General features: G+C 53.8%; 5 protein-coding genes across 5 annotated transcripts; 4 read left to right on the top strand and 1 right to left on the bottom strand.

Moving 5' to 3' along the window:
- Positions 1 to 1,974: 1,974 nt before the first annotated feature.
- LSCM1_06511 (uncharacterized protein) lies at positions 1,975 to 2,766 on the bottom strand (the record flags this gene model as incomplete). The annotated part of the gene is made up of 1 exon (XM_067323933.1): positions 1,975 to 2,766. One exon carries the CDS (start codon positions 2,764 to 2,766, stop codon positions 1,975 to 1,977), a length of 792 nt encoding a protein of 263 aa, XP_067179247.1.
- Positions 2,767 to 8,659: 5,893 nt separating this feature from the next.
- LSCM1_06510 (uncharacterized protein) lies at positions 8,660 to 9,550 on the top strand (the record flags this gene model as incomplete). Its single annotated transcript, XM_067323932.1, has 1 exon — positions 8,660 to 9,550. One exon carries the CDS (start codon positions 8,660 to 8,662, stop codon positions 9,548 to 9,550), a length of 891 nt encoding a protein of 296 aa, XP_067179246.1.
- Positions 9,551 to 10,982: 1,432 nt separating this feature from the next.
- Positions 10,983 to 14,405, top strand: LSCM1_06509 (uncharacterized protein; the record flags this gene model as incomplete). The annotated part of the gene is made up of 1 exon (XM_067323931.1): positions 10,983 to 14,405. The coding sequence occupies one exon, from the start codon at positions 10,983 to 10,985 to the stop codon at positions 14,403 to 14,405; it is 3,423 nt and encodes a 1,140-aa protein (XP_067179245.1).
- A 475-nt stretch (positions 14,406 to 14,880) lies between these two features.
- LSCM1_06508 (uncharacterized protein) lies at positions 14,881 to 15,240 on the top strand (the record flags this gene model as incomplete). Its single annotated transcript, XM_067323930.1, has 1 exon — positions 14,881 to 15,240. The coding sequence occupies one exon, from the start codon at positions 14,881 to 14,883 to the stop codon at positions 15,238 to 15,240; it is 360 nt and encodes a 119-aa protein (XP_067179244.1).
- Positions 15,241 to 15,782: 542 nt separating this feature from the next.
- Positions 15,783 to 18,836, top strand: LSCM1_06507 (uncharacterized protein; the record flags this gene model as incomplete). Its single annotated transcript, XM_067323929.1, has 1 exon — positions 15,783 to 18,836. The coding sequence occupies one exon, from the start codon at positions 15,783 to 15,785 to the stop codon at positions 18,834 to 18,836; it is 3,054 nt and encodes a 1,017-aa protein (XP_067179243.1).
- Positions 18,837 to 19,408: the final 572 nt, after the last annotated feature.

Below are 19,408 nucleotides of genomic sequence, written 5' to 3'. Positions count from 1 at the left end.
GCAGAGATTAGGCTGCTCGCGGGACGGGCAAGGGGTACATACGGGCTCCGCCCGCGAGTGCGCTTATACTTAGTGGTGGGCCCCTCGCTGCGCAGTCCGTGTAGGCAGTGCCACCCGAACACCACTCACGGGGCTGGTGGGGTGTCGGCGCGTCTGCTCCCTAACAGGATGGGGGGAACTAGGGAGCCGCATGGCAACACGTTGACTGGGCGCAGCCATTTACTTATCAATAAGGAAAGCAATCAACCGCTCACAGAATAATCAACGCTCACAGTTTGCAGCAACGGTGTAGCACCGGGCTGCGGTTACGAGTTCAACGAAAAGACACAAACTATTTAGGAATACGGCGCAGCCAATCGTTACGAGACAGACAGCAGCTTCGACAGGCACCCTCACTGCCGCTACCGGGGGCCTGTCAGCAACCTCCTGGGCGGGCGGGTGGGCGTTTTTTCCCCCGAAACTATTGTGTTAAAGGCGATGGTGGCGTGGAGGGCGAGAGGGCTTCGCTGCTTCACCAGGTATCCACCGTTTGCGTGCAGAGCACTCATGCGTGTGCAGGAAAGACAATGGGAAACGCAGAGGGAGAGGTAGAGTCATCATCCCGCGCACACAAGGTGGCGTCCACGCGTGTCCGGTGCCGTGCAGCCTGGTCGGCGAGCCGGGCCTCCGGTTCACCTCCGCCCCAACTGGCGGGGAAAAAACGCATCGAGCTCTGTTGTCCGATTGGCAAGCGCACCCTACATTACCCGACACGCTCTAACCTCGCACGGTTGAGCTTGTGGCGGGATCAAGACTAACGGAGTCAGCTGAAGCACTGCTGAATTCCTATTTCGGTCGAGGGGCTTGCTTTACGCGCGGACAACATTGAAAAGATACGGCACTTGCTTTTATGTACTATTGTAGTGTGTAGTAAAGTAGGAGGCAGGGAAGCCTGCTGGCAGGAAGAGAAAATGTTAGGAGCTACTCGACGCTCGACCCCGTGGCAGCCTATCAGTCAAGAAAGAAGGGCGGAGAAGAAACGGAAGGGAAGCCAGGGAGCTCATATAAAACATGCATATCTTTTTTCGACCGCGAGCAACGGCAGTCGAGCGCGGGCAGCAGATGCTGCCGTCACGATTCTCGAATGGCCCGCGCAAGGATGCGCAGATCGTTGATCTGCCTACTGAGGTGAGAGCAGGAGCTGTCCGATGTGACTTCATCCCTGAACAGAGAACAAAGCAGCGCTTCAGGTGTGCACATCCGTGGCGAGAATGAAGGGGATGCGAAATTCTTATATATGATTTCCATGCGCCAGGGTAAGGTCTCTTGACCTCGGTATGAACCAAAGCTGCAGACACAAATAAACAAAAGCAGCAGTGCAGCCTGTGGTCGAGGTAGGTGCTTGAAGCCCCTCCTGTGAGGCTGACCTATCGGTCACGGCCTGCGGACAGGGTGGATGATGCAGTCATCTCTCGCGCCCTAATGAGCTACCTTTTAGGGGGGTGTTTCACTCATTCTCGAAGGTCGCATGCTTGTTAGACTTCTCATAGAAGCGAGTAAAAGGAGAGAAGCACCTTCGCAATAGGTAGATGTGTTGATCAGATGAGGGGGAGAAGATGGAGGTTAGGAAAACGGCATGCTTAGCAGTTGGTAGCTGCGCGCTTGCTGCTCATTTGGTGGGTGAATGGTGAACGCATGACCCTTTCCCTCTTCATCCCACCACGGGCGGAGTCGAATTCACCGTCATCCAACAGAAAAGCTGTGGAAGGTGCAAAAAAGAAATATATATATATATATATATATATACGTGTATGTGCAGGAAACGGATCAAAAAGAGGAGAAAGTCAAGTAAGGGAAAAACGATCAAACAAAGAGAAAATGAGAGCTGGGAGACGCCTGTGATATGTCTCTCAGCCGCAGGTGCACCCCGATGTGAGTTAACCTGCGACCACCTCCTCTTTCAGTGCTGTACACGTGCGTGGTGCCCCAAGCGCTTCAAGAGGAGGTAAGCGCTGGAGGTAAAAAGAGGGTGCCGGTGTGGTGGTGGCCGCCAAGAAAGTCCCGCGCTTTCTCCAGCCGGAAGCCGCTGGAAAGGTACATCTTGCCGCCTTTAAGAAGGAACTGAGCAGCCTGCAGCTTTGTCACTATGCCGCCCGTTGCGAATCGATTATTCGGGGTCGCGTCGGCCACCAGATCGTCAGGGTTAATTTCATGGACGACGAGGCGCGTCTTAGCATCTGCGCAGGTGCGGGGATTTGCTGTGTAGTAGCCGTCGATGTCGCTGAGAATGACGAGGAGATCTGCCTTGAAGTGGTACGCAATGTGAGCAGATAGGCGGTTGTTGTCGCCAAAAAGGAGCTCTCTTGGAGAGATCGCATCGTGCTCGTTGATGATGGGAACCACCTTGTGGGTGAGAAGCGCCTCGATCGCGTTATCATCTGCAACAGCACCTTTGCAGGAGGCCATTTCACGCGCGCCAAGGAGCATTTGTGCGCAGAGAACACCGTGCTTCTGAAATTCGGTGTAGTACATGTGCATGAGAAGCGGCTGCCCCATCGACGCGAGTGCCTGTTTGTTCGGCTCAAGTGACTTATCCATCTCCTTTTTCGTATACCCGGCCGCGATTGCGCCGGAGGTAACAAGGATGACTTCATAAGCAGATTGCAGATCTGCGAGAAAGGCACAAAGCTCCTCGATGCGGTGCGAAGCAATCACCTGGTTCTCGACGAGGATCGAGTAGCCGACCTTCACCACGATGCGCCTGACTGACTTCAAAACTTCCGCCATGGTGAGGATGTGCGGGGGTAGGGAAAATGTACAGTTCTTTGTGCTTGCGTTCCCCTTGAGTAGCGACTCTCTCTCCGCTTGCGCTACAAGCTAGTAGGAAGAGAGAAAGGTGGCGCACTGCGTCTGGTAGCAGCGTAGGAGCCACGATGAGAACAAATGTGACGCCCAACTCATACTCACACACACACACACGCCCGCATGCGCCCAGAATGAGGCCGTGCGCATACACAGGCAACAGCGTCACAGGAAGAGACAAGCGGCAGTGGAGAAAAGGAGGAAGAGAGGAAGAGGTAGACAAGGAAGCATCCATGGAACGCTGCGGCTGCGTTTCACTAAACCGAACGCAGGTAGGGAGGCAGCAGTGAAAGTATATCTGGTGGTGAAGATGTGCAGAAACCTAGCACTTGAGAGACTCAGACCAGGCGCCCCAAGAGACGAGGTTACATAGCCTCTCTCCATTCCCTCAACTTCTCATCTCCCTCTCCTCAATACCTCCTCCCCCCTCCTCTCTCCTGGAGAAGGGCAACAAACCACGGCGGTGTGGCTATAGGTGCTACATCCTACCTTACCCTACCCCCTACCCCACATCGTTGGCATCCACATGGGAGGTGTATGATGTAATGCTTCGGCTCTGTGCGTCACATATTGTTTTCTCTCTAACTCGAATGCGCAATATACATGCACGTGCTGTACTTTCTGTAAGATGAATCGATGCAGAAAAAATGAGGGGGCATTGATGCAGGAGAAGGAGAATGAAATAGAGTAGACATGCGAAGAAACCGGAAGTTCTTCTCAAATATGAAGATGAGAGATGGGCAAAGAACCTCACGGCCGCGGTAGTCGTGTGCACATTGCGCAACTTCCTATGCTCTTGTGTCTGTGCACTATAGTTCGACTTATCGAGAAAGGAAAGAAAAAGTTGATCTGGTCCATCATATCTGGTGAGTACCGAGAAAGTGGCTCTCGTAAGCGGGAGAGGCGAAACTTGGTACGTATCTGATTGCCGAATACCAGCGCCAAGCATGCCCACACTCAGCATGCAGTGGTTTTAAAGGCTTTGCAAGACGCAGCGTAAAGAAGGGTGAGGAAAAGGTGGAAAAGGTGTAAAAGCTGCTCGTGCGCGTGAGCAGCCCACCTCGAAGAATAAAGATAAAAAAGAAAGGACAGGGCGAGAAAGGAGGAGCGCCGAGAAAAGGGAAGACGGGAGGAAATGAAATAGAAGAGAATGACTCAAGAAAGATTAATAGGCGCCAGGTGCAACGACCCAAGACTGGTGTGTAAGCAAACAAATAAGAGAAAGAGGAGCGAATGGTAGCAGAAAAAAGATAAAAAGGAATCGCTCGGTGGTGGGTGAGGTGTACGACCCAGTTCATGTGCGAGAATCTAAAGGGCGCATTGGCTCTCTCCTGTTTCTCTTTCCGACTGATTTGTGGGAGGAGGAAAAGAGGGAGAAGGAAAATGACGGCTGAGAGCACATGGAAAGAGAGTGCAACAGCTCAGCGTTCAGCCTTTCGAGCGCAGTAAAGCTCGACGGCACACTCGAAAAGCACACGAAGTTTGTAGGAGAAGGGTCACAAGGCTTCCACAGAAAACTTATGAGGCGCGTAGTCATTTTGCAGGCGCTCCCCATGCATCTTACGTCTCTCAGAAGCGGTTGCGGAAAGGTGGAAGTGTGGGTCTCGTCGGCAGAGAAATACGCGTGCGAAAGCAGCAGATTTGTGAAGCGATCGATGTGTGGGAGAGAGGTAGAGGAGGACGAGGAAAGTGCAGAGGGGTTAGAGGCGCAGAGATGAAGAGGGAAGCAACTGCAAATGAAACCATTAGAGAGAAACTGCAAAACGAATGAGTGGGAAGCGATACTAGACAGTCGTTGCCAGGTGGAAGACTCAATGAATGAGAGAGCCGAAATTGAGGGGAGAATGATAAGAACTCAAGCCGTTGGGTTGAACGCTCAAAACGGATGTTATACACACGCTACGAAGGAATCTGTGTGTGCGTGGGTACGACCTAGGGGAGGAGGGCAGGCTGTGATCTGAGCCGGAGGTATGCGGAGCGAGTTCACCATATTTGCCAGTCATATACACAGCGATGTCGCACTCAGCGGCTGTGGGTAGTGACGCTCAACCTGTACCCCAAATGAAAATGGGAAGCAACAGCTGCTCGGGAAAGAGACACAGGCGTCACAGTGGAGTGCGGAAGGCACTCTAGTTGCAAGTAAAACTGGCGTCATGGAAACAACAGCGGGAGCCGCCAGATACGCAATCGAGACGGAGTCGGCAATGCAGTAGCCGCAGCGATAGGTAGTGATGTCGTTACCTGAGACATATATATATATATATTGGCATCAAATGGAACACACTAGCCCGCTGCATAGAAGTGTTAGCAGCAAGGCGAGGCGCACAGGACGCAGCTACCGTCGCTTGCGTAGTAGGTAGCCTTGCGATAGAGGCGCCAGTCAGTCAGGCAGCGCATACGCTTACAATCAAGCGCAGTCATTAGAGCCCTCCTCACTTTATACTAGCCGGACGCGGTGGGGCTACACTCGACGGTGTAGTGCACCAGCCGAAATTCAGTCTGGCAGAGCGTACAGGAGCCCAGAGAGTGGCAGCAAATGTAGCGGTCACTTTGAAACGCGGAGCTGGAATCGCTAGCGGCGCCGTTGACATCGTCGCAGAGGATGCAGTTGCGAAAGATGCAGCTTCTGTACCCCTGCAGCTGTAGATGGTGACGAGAACAATGGTGACGTCACTCACAAAGAGAGGCAATGAAAAATAAGGAGAGCCGAGCATACGTTACAGCTTGCCCTTTCAGCTCTGAGTAGGTGCCGCTCTGTGATGCATTTTCGGAGTGTACATTAGTGGAATTGAAATGGCAAGTGGGAAGACGCGCAAAGGGCATTTGGAAGCAGAGGGACGGTAATGAGAAGGAATAATTCGAAGAGGAGCAAAGTAAGGCCGGAGTGATACAGACGGCAAAATTCAGTAGATACACGCACAAGGACTGCCGAGAGGGAGCAAAAGTGATGCGACCCATCAGCTTCGATACGTCAGTGGGCAAATCTCAAAGCGAAAGCACAAGGAGGCTGTTAACTGGATTATAGAAAGGTCTGGGGACAGCTGCATCTGTGTCACCAGTGCTGGAGCACCCACAAAGGGAGGCGTGTGAGGGGCGTTCTTGTGTTCACAGGTGTATGGGATCATCTAGAGTGAAGTTATGATGCCTTCCTCGATTAGTGTTTTATGCTACATGGAGGTGACAGTAAACTTGTCTTTTGAGTGTACGCTTACGAGCTGCAACGCTGCTCCTCCCTTCCCCCTTTCTAACAGAGAGAAAATAGCGTTGGACCCAGTTGGCCATGTGTAAGAAAAGGGGGTCGGTATATACGTTTCTTTTTTTTTGCGTAGGTGCTTCATTGTGTCCCAGCGAAAGGAGAAAGCGCGTGATCACATACGCGTTTGATAGGCTTTTTGGTGGTATTGCGATGTTCTAGCCGCATAACTGCGCCAAGGGCCTCGGGGTGGGTGCCACTGTCAGAGAGGAAGGCGACTTCAAGTACTAGTGCTTTGCTCGATGGATCGAGCGATGCTCGAGTGACATTGTCAATAATACTCTCGCTAAAGTTAGGCAGCACTTTCTCACACCTGGGGTAGCGAGGTGGCTGCATCCGCCAATCCCGTGTGTCCAGAGATGATGGCACGTGTCGAGAACGGCACTGAGGCGATATTCACGTTATGCTGCCACAATCTTTTCCAGTAGAGGCGAAGCCCGCCGAAGGTGGAAGCGAGAGCAGATGAAGGCTGATGTGCAAATGAGTTGGATGCAGGCCTAAACTTCCTGTGAGACTGTCGACGCCTGCGATTACACAAAACCTAGGGGCATTAGAGGCCATTCATGAAACACCTCAAGCCAGAGGGGTTTCTTTGAAACACTGGCAGATGATGAAGCCGGCTCTTCCGAGGCGTGTGACCACTGTAAGAACCTCAATGTTTCTTGGGAAAATGCTGCGCTAGGTTTTGTAGACTTTGAGACCGGGTAAGTGGCCGCCAGATTCTCAAGTTCTGTACACACGCTCACACTCATGGGCTGTGGGGGTACCACTGCGCAGAAGCGATGGGCTGATGCTAAGCCAAGGTGCAAAGGAATGATCTGTCTTCGAGCTTTCGAAGGCGGTGGAAGAAGGAGACATAGCGCAGAGATTCACCGCAATGATGCTCGACAACGATGTGCGCCGTGCGGACTCCGGCACTACCGGTTGCTGTGGGGCCTGCCAGGGAACTCAGAGCTTGTGGCGTTGCAGAACGCATGGGAAACTGCGAGTGTATACACATTTATCCGGAAGGCGACCCAAAAGCAGGTAAGTTTTTCGGTCTGTTTCCCCACCTGGCAGCTGTGCGGGACAAAAAAGCTTAGCATGCTAAGCTTCTAAGTCGATCAGTTCCTTCGACTGAGCAGTGCGGAGAAGCTAGCGATTAAGCGCTCGGCAGAGTTGCCCTTACTGCTTGAAGAGTGACAGTGTAAACGCGATAAAGATATCGTAGATCTTTGGATGCCTTGTGCTGAGCATTGACTGCGTAACAGTCGGCGCCGATACGGCTCTGAATGGCACTGAAGTGCCTCTAGTGATGGACGCACTCGCATAACCTGTGGTGTAATAACCGATGCTATTTGCTCACTAATGTGGAAACAGATGCTCACGTGACGGAAAATGATTTGGAGTCTTCACTTGTCAAACAGCTCATCTTAGACTTTGAGTATGCTCCTCAAGAGCAACTCTTGCGCATGCGACAAAAGCGGGGAAAGGACAGCAGCAATGAGGAGCGCATTTTCACTTGTGGACTCGTTACGTGCTGACGAAGAGTGGCACTAATAGCTGAAAGACGCCACTGCTTCTTTGGTGTTGTCGACACTCATGCGAAGGGGGATTTCAAGACTTGTTACATAGACTGGGTGCGGAGTATTTTTGGACGTACTTTGAGTATCATACTCTTCAATGGTGCATCTATCTTGTAGGGCTGGGCATATGCCAGAAGGCTCTACCAGTAGGTAATTGCGTATGATCGCGCCGCTATTTTGCTGGGAAGCCGACTAGGCGCATGCCAATGTTTTGTGTGGGGGGGGGCATCACGGGGAAGGCCTGCTTTCTTCGCCATGGCAATCGCAGGCTGTAGGGCTGCATGCCATAAAGAGGCGTAGTTCAGAGCAGCATTCATAATATGCGTCTGGGATGCACGCGGATTCGTCGTTAGGCCGCAATGCAGCGCTTTGACTTTTTCGCTTTGGCTTTTCTTTGAATGCTATCTGGAGTCACCTCTTGAACAAGGGTAAATGAGATTTTGACTCTGAGGAGTGCTAAAGGGAAACCAGCTCGTTACTCTTGTGGTGATTAGCCGTCGAGAAGTTGTGGGTATGTAAGCATGCGGCATAACCCTCTGGAACATCGGTGTTGAAACAGAGTCGAAAGAAACCTGCGAGCGGACACCAGTACCAGCCCGCAGTCTGTGAGGTGAGGACTTTTGAAAAGGGGGATCGAGTCGCATTTTGAGACAAGCGTTGAAGACGGAGGTCGATTAGGAACGGTGGGCTCGAGTGTGTTTGCATTGTGTGCTCCGAGGAGTTTGTAGAGTTGGGCTGGCAGTCGGGTCGTGGGTGTGTTATGAGTTAGACCCCGGCCGCCAGTGCGGCGGCGGCCCTGCTCTAGGCCTCTGAAAGAGCCTCTCTCCATGTGAAATGTTAGAAAACGGCAGTTGCTGCTGGTCGGTATCAAATCCCGTCTTTACAACCTTTTTCTTCTGAGGCTCTGTTAGCATCTTGTTGAGCAGAGGGAGCGGCACCGCAATCGCTTCTCGCCAATACTGTTCAAAGTTGCCTTCGCACCTGATGGCATCCCTCGAGGATGAAAGTATACTGTATTTACGACGGAAGGAATTTGAAGGGTGATCTCGTCAACAACGTGGCGGAGCCCTTCAAGGTGAAGATCGATATACCGGCCTCCTGGCTACAAGGGCCGTGCGAGCGACTGCTTAGTTTTTTCTTGAAAACACTTCGCGCGAAGCGTGAGATCGATGTGGCTGCCGAGGACGTCACCATGAAGTGCAGCGGCGTCTGCCTCAAGCTGCAAGACCCCCTGGCGAACTGCATTTCCGATTACAACGACATCTACATCCTGCACAAGGTAGCCATAAAAGCTGAGGAAGCAAACGAGGGCGAACTGCGCTGCACAAACTTTGGCTGCGGCCAGTACTACAAGGAGGAAGAAAATACAGATAATTCATGCCATCATCACACGAAAGGTCCTGTTTTTCATGACTTGGAGAAGTATTGGGGATGCTGCAGCGGCAGAAAAGCGTTTGACTGGGAGGGCTTCGAGAACATTCCAAGCTGCTGTGTGGGGCGCCATAGTACGGTAAATAAGCCTTTCGTATTTTCGAAAGAGGAAGTGCACAACATACCTCTGACTGCCTCTCAAGCAGCACAAGCGAGCGTCTCACTTTCTGCCATTCAGAACGGGAAACGGACTGCTGGGCCTAGAGAATTCGAGGGAGCCGCCTTTACGCAGGCGGAACCGCAGGAAGTCGTGAATGGGAAAGCGTGTTGTCGAAATTACGGCTGCGGAAAGGAGTTTGTTGTCGAAGAGAATACGAGCTCGTCATGTCGATATCATAAAGACGGGCCTGTGTTCTGGGACACGTACAAGTACTGGAAGTGCTGTCCGGAGAAGAAGTGTCTGGAGTTTGATGAGTTTGTGAAGGTACCTGGGTGCTGCGAGGGAGCCCACCGGTTGTGAAGAAAAAAAACTAGAAGTGAGTTGCGTCATTTTTTTTGTGTGTAGGAGGGTGAGGCTTTTTATAGGCCTTTGGTTCATCCGTCTTTCGGGTTCCTCTTTGGGCTGCTGCGAGCAGCAATAGTTGGCTAATTGCAGCACTTTGCAAGTCCTCGCCAATAGATAAATTGGCTGGCTTCAATCTATCTTGGGATGTTGAACAGGGTGCTGGCTATTCCTATCATCACACATGAGGCGTATGTATGCTTGAGAAGAGCTCCACGGAAAAAGCGCATGGGAGCATGGCTACTAAAGGGAGGAGTTTTTCTATTTTTTGGAAAAGCTGGTGTTTTTGTCGTTTTCGCTGGCACGCGTATGCTTTTTGTCTCTGCAGCAATGTCTTTGGGTGCTGCATGCATCAGCCCCACCGCTCCTTCTAAAACTGTGAATGTTGCATAGTGAGACGAAAGTGGTTATCGGAACGTTTTCGAAATGTACGGGTCTACTGAAAAGTTCACCCTATGACTGATGGTCGAATCACGCATGGAAAGTGGGGTGTAGCTCTAATCCCTGCTGCACCTGCCTGCTACGGCGGTACGTTTGCCAGAATGCAGAAGATCGAGTTCTTGACGGTATCTGACACATCATTTCACAAGTTTTCGCACATTGGCTCTTAATGGGTGCAAAAAAAAAAAACAGATTCGTTCAGGCAATGGTCTACTACAGGTTATGATGCACATAACGGGTGAAGTCGACAATTTGCTTATAGCTTGAGGGCTTTGTTGGCTTTACGGTGCGGGATGGCAGCCGTTGTCTCCACCAGGGCTCGAACAGAAGTTTCGTTGGCCTCTGGAGAGGTTCACAAAGCTGCATGGGTTTTTTATCTTCGGAATGCGTTTCTGGTGAAGGGGCTTGCAGCAAGTGTAGGCAGGGGAATACAAGTCTACCCTAGTGAATTGCAATGGGCTCAACTAAAGGGGCTTGAATGCCCAGTTCGTGGAACAACGTACGTGACCAAGAGCTTTCTCGAGCTCGAGGGGAGCTTGTTGAAGCGTGGGAGGACTGAAAGCTGAGGGATGGAGGTGGTAGCCGCTCTACCGAGGCATTCATAGATTCTCTCTGTGATGTGATAGAGCGAAGGGTCTTGCTATGGGCTTCAGCTCTTTGCTTTCTTGCTCAACTGAGTGATACATATGGCTAATGAGGAGTGGAGGAAAGGATTGTCTTGCTGCTCTGTTAGAATGATGCAGGGGCACTGAGGCTGAACATGTATGGCCACCTGCTCGGTCTGTTGCTGTATCAGAACCGATTTGGCGAGCTAAACTAAATCACTTCTCGCTGTACATGAAACTTCTTATTCCCACATCTTCATCTTCTCCACTGCTCTATTTTGAAAATCCTTAGCCATGCTCCACTGATTATCAATGAATAGAATACCGGTCAGCGTTCAAGCGGCATGGAAGCTCTTCTCACTCTTTACACAAAGCAGGGGCAGAGCAGCGCACTGGAATTGGCTCTAGAGTCGAGCAGCGCCGTACTCACCGCCACTCCGCGCCGTGTTGTGGAAAATGGAATCGATCTAGTCTGTGTCTGTGAAGGGCCATGCACCTCTTTGTACTGTCTAGAGGATCGCAAGCTCACCTTGCTGGGCACCTACATTTTTCGGCGCTCGGGAAACCTCCTGGTATTCAGCGTCATCGTGGGTGATGAGGTGAAGGATTTTCCTGAGGACACCAGTGCACAGGTCCCAACAGTAGCGAAGAAAACTGTGTTGGGACTCTCTGCTGATGGGGATCTAAACCTCGTTGGATTTATCGGAGATGCCGTCATCATCGGCACCTGCGCTGGATATCTCGGAATGCTCTTCGTGAGTGCTGATCGTTGCTGTGTGCGTGGCAAATCGGCGCGCGTGCAAAACACTCGTGGGGTTTGCTGGTGCATCCGCGCCGATGCAAGTCAGTGTGTATGTATATCTCCTGGGACTATAACTACTGTTTCTGTAGTCGCGGAGGAGGCGGAGGCAGTCACCCGCATCACAGAGTTCGAGGAGGGCGCGGTCGCATCAGCAGCGACATCGCGGGCTGTGCCAGAGTGTGTTTTCTTAGCACACGAGGAAAGCCGAAACCTGACTGTATTGTACGGAAGCCCAGACTCTACTCTCCAGAAGAAAACACTTCAGCTGCTGTCGGAAGAGGTGGAACAGCTCTCTGCAGTGGCACGAGTGATGCCCACAATTTATGCATTCGAGTGCGGCGGTCTGTGCTTGCTTGCCGTTGTCTATCCAGACGCTGTATCGTTCACTGGTTGGGAAGGCCACACATTGGTATCCGCTGCAGCGGTAAAAAACGAGCTCACTACCTCTTTTGGACAGGCTTTCTGGAAAGCTGCTACATATGGTGCCCGCCTGTACATCCTTCGGTCCGACTCTCGATGCCTCATGTATGATGTGGTAATGAGCAAGAGCTTTCCTGGCATAGAGGAAGTTGTTGTGGTTGCTCAGCAAGTGACGCTACCTAGCCATGTGGCCTGCCTGATGGGTGGGGTGGAGACTGGCGTCTTTCTGTGCTGGCGAAGTGGTACCTCGCTCGCGCGCTATACTGCACTACTGCAATCCAGCGCGGAGAAAGACAAGTTTGAGCCCATCGAGGTACACAGCACTCTTCATCGCTCGTATACCTCGACCTCTGTGCTGCTGCTCGAGGTCGTTCCGATTCACAGCAACTACGGTATTGTGTGCTTGTTCAGCACTGGCGAGTGCCAGCTCTCGCTGTACAACAGCCCTGGCACAATGCTGCTCGCGCTCGAGGAACACCCCTTTGACGCGACAAGTTGTCTTGCGTTCGAGGGAAGCGCAGGCGGCTACTCTTGTGTGCTTGGGTTCAACGACGGCGACATTAAAGTGTTCGTTGGTGGCCGAATGCGCGCAAACGTTCGCGTCGCGCACTGCGGTGCCGTGGACCGGCTACTCAAATTCCCGAAAATGAACGAAACGGACGACACCCTATTTGTGAGCATGTCGACAGAGATGGGTACGGTGTGCTGCCACGCGGGCGACACCGCAGCGGTGTCGCGGACCATGTGCTCCCCGTCAAGGCCGCTTACCGCTTGCCTGCTCCACCGAGAGCTAGAGTACATGTTTCTGTGCTCAGAAGCTACCGGCAACCTCTGGCACCTCCCCACCTGTCGTCTTGAGCGGGCCTTTCGGTCTGCTCAAGGGTCATTTGATCGGCAACTGGACGACCTTCTTGAGCGCCATTGGGCATCCGCGATGAGCATCGTTAAGTTCCGCTTTTTGGGAGGGGAGCACTACGCAATACGTGTCGATGTTAACTCCCTTCTCAGTGGCTTCAGTACAGCGCAGCAGTCCCTGCAGCGTTCAGCCCTAGAGTATAGCTCTGCACTTAGCCTGATGCTTCGATGCCTCGGCGAGCCCTGCCCTTCTCTTCTCAGAGAGGATGCCCTTTGGGAGGCGCTGGAAGATTTGGGCTTAGTGGTGGCTGGAGTTCAAACCCACGAGTGTCTTTGGTGCGCAATCCTGCTACTTAGCGGCCTGCTAAGCGTCACTTCGGACGGAGTCTGCGCGGCTTCGATCTACTCCACAATCCAGTCCCTGGGTGACAAGCTTGCCTCCAGCGCGACTCCAGATCCACACCAGCAGGCGAACGCCATGCAGCTGTTTTTCTCTCGCTTTTATACTCTACGTGGAGCGACACCTGCGCCTTTTCGCCACGCGCTTAGGCTGATAGCTAACGAGATGCCTGTGCGCAGCCTCGTCGATGTCATGAGTCTACTGCTGTCACGTGCGTTGCCCGCGCAGTGTAGCGAGGCTGCCGAGGACAAAACACCTCGAGCACTACTGCCGCTTGCCAATGAAAGCGCCTTTGCTGCCGTTCTAGTCATATCCGGCCTTGTCTCTCAGCGCGCCGACTACAGCCTCGAAGCGAACGTGGCGTTTTATGACTTTCTCTGCCAGAGCACTGTGGAGGCTGAGCGTGCGGTCACGGCCGCGCTTGATGGCGATCACATGATGTCCGGCCACTCCGCAGCACTACTGGGCTTGGTGGAGAGGCACGCCAGAGTGTGCGAATTCGGTGAAAAGGGCATCTTCCAGTGCCTCGTGACGGGCCTTGTGAGAAGGGCCTTTGGTGGAAAAGATGAGGAAGCGAAGCAGGTGTCACTGGAGGCTCTGGAGAGACTGGTCGCTCAGGACCCGCAGGGCTTTCTGTCCACATACATCGTGACAGACTTTCACCTTCACGCAGAGCACCGGCCATATATCGTCGTCTTTCTTTCCCGTTTCGTGAAGAACTTTCCATACGAGGCCTACACTGTATTCAGCACAATTGCGGACATATTTGTCAGCGGCCTGAGCGACCTTTCTTCCGCCTGCAAGGACGCTGCCTCCATCTACCACGTTGCCGTATCGCAGCTGCTGCGCGTCACGATCGCGTCCCTGCCCAACGTATCACTTCAGCAGAGTCTGCGGCACCTTGCAGTGGGCCGACGCGACGGCAAGGTAGTGGTATACAATATGAAATCAGCAACGATCGTCACCGCCTTCCAGGCTCACTCGGCGCCGGTGTTAGGGGTTGCATATAGCGGCAACATCACAACCCTTGATATCGCTACCATCGCTGAGACCCTGGACGAGATCAAAGTATGGCGGTCGCCAAGCCAGTCATCGTCCCTAGCTGGCTTCCTAACCGGGAGCGGTGGCACGAGCTTCAAGCTGATCACCACCGTGGATGTTCCATCGATCGGCCTGCGTGTGGAAAGCGTGTCGCTTCTCATCCAGTACTTTCAGCTTAACTGGCTGTCCCCGCAGTGTGTCGAGTTTTCCTCTCCGTGGCACGGTAAGGTGCAAGTGTCGCTGCCGTGAGTCCCACTGCCATCCTTGGCGTATATGTGCGTGTGTGAGAGTTCGACTAGACACAGACGCAAGCGAGACTGAGCGGAACGGCAAATTGCAAAAACAGTCTGATAAAGAGCGACGGGGAAGAAAAGCAGCCATGTAGAATATGTCGTCTCGTGGTGCAAGTGCAGTTAGCGTTTGACACGATGGCTGCTCGGCGTCAAAGGTGCCATATACAGCCACTTTTCATTGGTATGGGCAGAGCATAGGACAGCGCGCTCCTCCTGCACAAAGTTCTCCTCGAGTGCAAACAAGATGTCGTTTATTCTTCGATGCCTCCTTCTACACCGATGCACTTGCACCTTCCGTCTTCCTCCTCGCTTTTCTCTCGTCTCCCTCTGGACACCTGCAGTGGTATCCTGGGTGAAGTGCAGACGGCGTCGATTTCGCAAAAAAATCTTCACATTCACACACCGGTGCATTAAGATCACACAAGCGCATCATGTCTACGACAGCAGACAATAAGGTCGCCGTCGAGGGCGCTGTGCCAGTGACGAATGAGGAAGAAAGCCTTCCAGTTCTTGCACGCATGATCAACCATCTTCTCACACCGGGCTCTTCGCTGTCGCCGATCGTGTGGATTAGTTTTAATCTGGTCATGCTGGCTCTCTTCGGCGTGTGGCTCATGTTTGTGTTTGCGATGCCCAAGAGCATTCACGTCTGGGCCTTTGGCTTTCTTGGACTGGGACTGACCGCCTCCACAAACTGGCTCATGAAGATCATTTTCAGCTCTGGATTGGACTTTGCCTCGCAGCAGCGTAGTGATGCAGTAAGAACGGAGAGCAAAGAGAAGAATGATTAGGGCGCTTGTTGTTGTTGAATCGTCTGGTGTCGAACGCAAATGAGTACTGCAAGGAAGCACGAGAAGCTGGCGAGCTCTTCTCTGCGGCCCCTCCCTCCCGACTTTTTCACTGCTCGGTGCCGCCCATGGCTTCTGGACGCCTGGGGCGCGTCACCGGCCTCAGTCATTCGAAAGTGGGCAATGCCCAGTGAACCGTTTCTCCATGGATTGGAGAGAAACAAGCTCCAACGCCGTTGCACTGCGTACTTGCAGGAAACTCGTATGCGTGGGTGCCCTTCAAGCGCGTGCGCCTCCCTCATCCACCCTGATGCCCCTTACTCTCTCCCTCTCGCTTTGACTAAACTTGACGTGCTTGGACACGACGTTCCCCCCTCCGCGTATCAAGCGCCTTTTGTGCCCAGCAAACGCGCGACGACGCGCGCCTCCTGCTGTGTACGTGGGCTCTCCATCACATCCCTGTCGCGCACACACTCTGGAGAACAAGAACTTACGAGCGAAGCAGTACAAGAAATACTGGAGAGGCGTAGCGATCAAGGTCGCGCATGTGGCGCACATCATGCACAGCGCGCTCGAAGGCGCTATCCCCCTACGCGCAGGCGCTGAAGCATGTGGCTCTGAAAGGTGTCGTTGCGCTGGGGCCCAGCGCAAAGGAGATGGAGATCGATATGTATAGGAGGGGAACCCTCCCAGCCGATTACCGGCCTCCTGTGCAGGGCAAATGGGATGACACCATTGAGCGCTGGGCGTACGCGTGGCAGTTTCCAGCTGAAGAAGAGGGTGACGACGTCGTTGCCTCGGTGGAGAAGAACGGCAAGGCAATGCAAGAGCTACTCGAGCTCGGGGAGCGTCTTGTGAGCTCGCCTCCATCGACGGTACCCAAGTCCGGCGTCCACTCCACGAAGTACACAGCGGTTCTGGCTGCGGCTGAGCAGCCACCCGTCCTGGTGCCTTCGCACAAGTATGACGTGCTAGAGGGCGACCTAAGCTATTTAAGCAGGATGCCGGAGGAGGAAACGAGGCCAATAATGGCGGTCGAGCAATTCTCAGAAGAGATGAATATTCCGATAGCCTACCTTGACGATAAGTCGGAGCGCGCCAATGCCAGCAAAGAGTTGAGTGCCATCATGGGTGGTGCGGGCTTGGATTTCACAGAGGAGGGCCTCGTGGTGGCTCTCTCTGCTCTTTCTAGGCAACACTACTACGATGCGGCACGTGCTATTTTCTTCTTCGCTGCCGAGGTGGGCCTCGGGCCGAACGCGGAGATGTACAAGGCACTGATGAAGCATTCGTCTTCGCAGGGAAAGGTGAATGACTCCATGGCGCTCATTGAAGAAATGAAGACGCGTGGCATCACGCCGCGCATCGGCAACTGGCACGAGCTCATGCGCTCGTTCCACAACGCGCGGGACTACTCTGCCGTGGCGCAGATTGTCGACAACATGAAGATGTACGCGAATATCGAGCCTAACGAGGTCACCTTCGCTCTTCAGCTGCGTGCACTGAGCAAAGACACGTCGCAGGCGAACTCCTTGGCGGAGTCGGTGCAGCTTTTTGACCAAATGGAGAACGTGTACGGCTTCATTGCCTCTCGGCCACACTACGACGCACTCATGTTCTCCTTGAGCCAAAGCCCGCTGCCGGAAATGCGGCTTCGCTGCGAAGAGCTGGCGCAGAAAATGGAGCTTATGGGTATTCCCTGGAACGCCACGACGTACCTGAACCTTATCCGCTCTGCGCAGGTCGTTGGCGATGTGGACACGGTGGAGCGACTCCTCGCAAAAATGCGCGACAACCGTGTGCCCGTCAACATGCTCCATCTGTCCTGGGCTGTGCAGGCGCACGTGCAGTGCCTAATTCGTGCTGACTACGAGAAGATGAAGGAGCAGAAAAGCGACATTTATTCTATGTGGCTCGAGCACATGAGCACATGCTTTAGCATTTATGAGCTGGTGGTGCGCCGTGGGTGGGAGATGCAGCTACCTTTTGTCAATGCGCTGCTGCGCCTATGTTGCCAAACCGCGATTCTGAGCATCGAGCACCTACCCGACAACGCGAGCGCTATTGGCAAGTTCGAGGAGCAGGCAAGCAAGGTCTGGGCCGACACGTTTGACGAGTGGCGCCTCAAAAAAGACGTGTACAGCTACGAGTGCTACATCGCCCTGCTCGCCCATCAGCAGCGCATCGACCAGGCGGAGAAGCTGTTTCAACAGATGGTCTTGCAGGAGGACCTGGTGCCCAGCAGAAGGACCTACGAATGCCTCATCTTCATGCATCTCTCTTCCGGTGAAGAGGGTGGCGCCGCGCGGGCGCTGCAGTACCTGGAGGCCATGGAGAACGCCAGGGTTCCGGTGCGGGCGTCGCTTCTCAAGAAGATTGTCCGCGTCAACAACGCAGCCGGGTACAAGCGTGACATGAAGCGGCGAGCCCGTCGCATCATGCAAGCCCGTGAGGAGTACTTCGTGCGGAAGCAGGAGGGTGTCGAGTTCCCAGTGCAGCCCTTGGCAGTGACGGTGGATCCGGCGGTATCCGAGTCGACGAAAATTGTACAGCCCCTACCCGTTCCTTCGGACACCACACTGGGATGGTGGGAGCAGTGGAAGAAGGCGACGGTGAGCAAACACGAGCTCTTCGCCGAGGAGAACACCGATGGCACTCCGAAGGGCGCAACGTTTGATGAAAAGAACGCTGCTCTCGCGCAGCTGGGCATCGACTCCGCCTTCAAGAGCCCTGCCGATGTCCCGGCGTTGAGGAAGCATAAGCTGCTACCGAAGATTCGGCAACAAGAGGGGGAGATAGCTGGCAGCTTGTGGGCGCTGGATGGTGGCGAGCTGGCGTACCCGAAGAGCGGGGGTGGCCCACAGGGCTGGGGTGTGCGACTCTGGCGCGAGCGTGCGATTGTGAAGCAGGAGTATCAGGCCGTTCTGGATGGTAAGGCGCCAGTGCCTGATTTTTCTGACATGGGCAAGGCAGTACGAGTGGCTGGCGATCAGCTAGACATCGAAGAAAGCAGGGCCACCAACCATGGCGAGCTGACAGATTGGCGGCAATACCCACAGCATCGATATGACGACGGAAGCATGAAGCCAGCGAGTGAGATGGCGCACGCAGTGCCACCGTCGGCTGAGTTCGTATGGCAAGGTGAGCAGCGAGACTCACTAGCCCCGTACAAAAGCGATGCAGAGATTGCGTTAGAGTCAGACAACACATTCTACACACAGCTAAAAAACGATACCGAGAGCAGCACGAAGGAGCTGGTTGAGGTTCTCCAGAACAAGGAAGAGAACGTGGTGCAACTGACCAGCCAGGGACCCACACGCAGATCTAAGTACGACTACCTACAGAAGTGGCGCGAAATGTACCGCCACGGCACTCTCGAGGCGCCAGAGGCCCCGCCACTTCGCTTTGGCCGCTCGCCAGACGACCATCGTGACTCCCTCGCATTCAGTGTGCGAGACTGGTACCAGCGCAACAAGAAGACCCCTGCCACACGGGCACAGTTGCAGCGTTGGGAGGCAGAGGAAGCGCGCAGCACTGAGGAGCGACTGTCGAAGAAAGCCTTACAGAGAAACAAACGGAGGCAGCGGCGCAGTCGCTGATGAACGGTTAAGCGGAAGAGAAGAGGCGGCCCCGCGCCGCTTTCAGCATGCATTCATTTCCTCGCTCTTGTGACACACACATTGCTTCCTCTTCACACATGAACAGAGAGGGTAATAAAAAAAAACGGGCGCCAGTCTACCTCCACAGACACACACACACGCACTGTTTTGAAGGGTGCGATGCTGCTACCGGCGGGCTGGATTTGTTACCCGCGGAAAAGAGGGCCTGCTTTGTTGCCGCGCGTGACGCTCGTGGCGGTGCCTGTGAAACTGAAGGACGAAATCGCCCGACTGTATCTCGTGTGCACTGGCATCCTCCCGTTAGCGCAGCTGCCGTCGGCTACAGGTCCCTGCATGTGGCCTTCGAAGCACATTCCAGCGTTCTATGGGCCAAGTAACTTCTTCCCAGAGTGCTCTCTCTGCGACGGCACTCGCCTTCCTCCGCGTGATTTCCGACACATCTGAGTGCACCCTTCAGCTCTCCTTCTATTCCCACGCTTCTGCTTTGCTTGCCTCTCTGCTTCGTCCCCCGCAACCGCCTCAAACCGATGCCGCCATCCACCAACTTTCCT

Source organism: Leishmania martiniquensis, chromosome 20 (genome assembly GCF_017916325.1).
Source record: "Leishmania martiniquensis isolate LSCM1 chromosome 20, whole genome shotgun sequence".
Taxonomy (NCBI): Eukaryota; Euglenozoa; class Kinetoplastea; order Trypanosomatida; family Trypanosomatidae; genus Leishmania; species Leishmania martiniquensis.
This window is presented reverse-complemented; position numbering and strand designations above follow the sequence as displayed.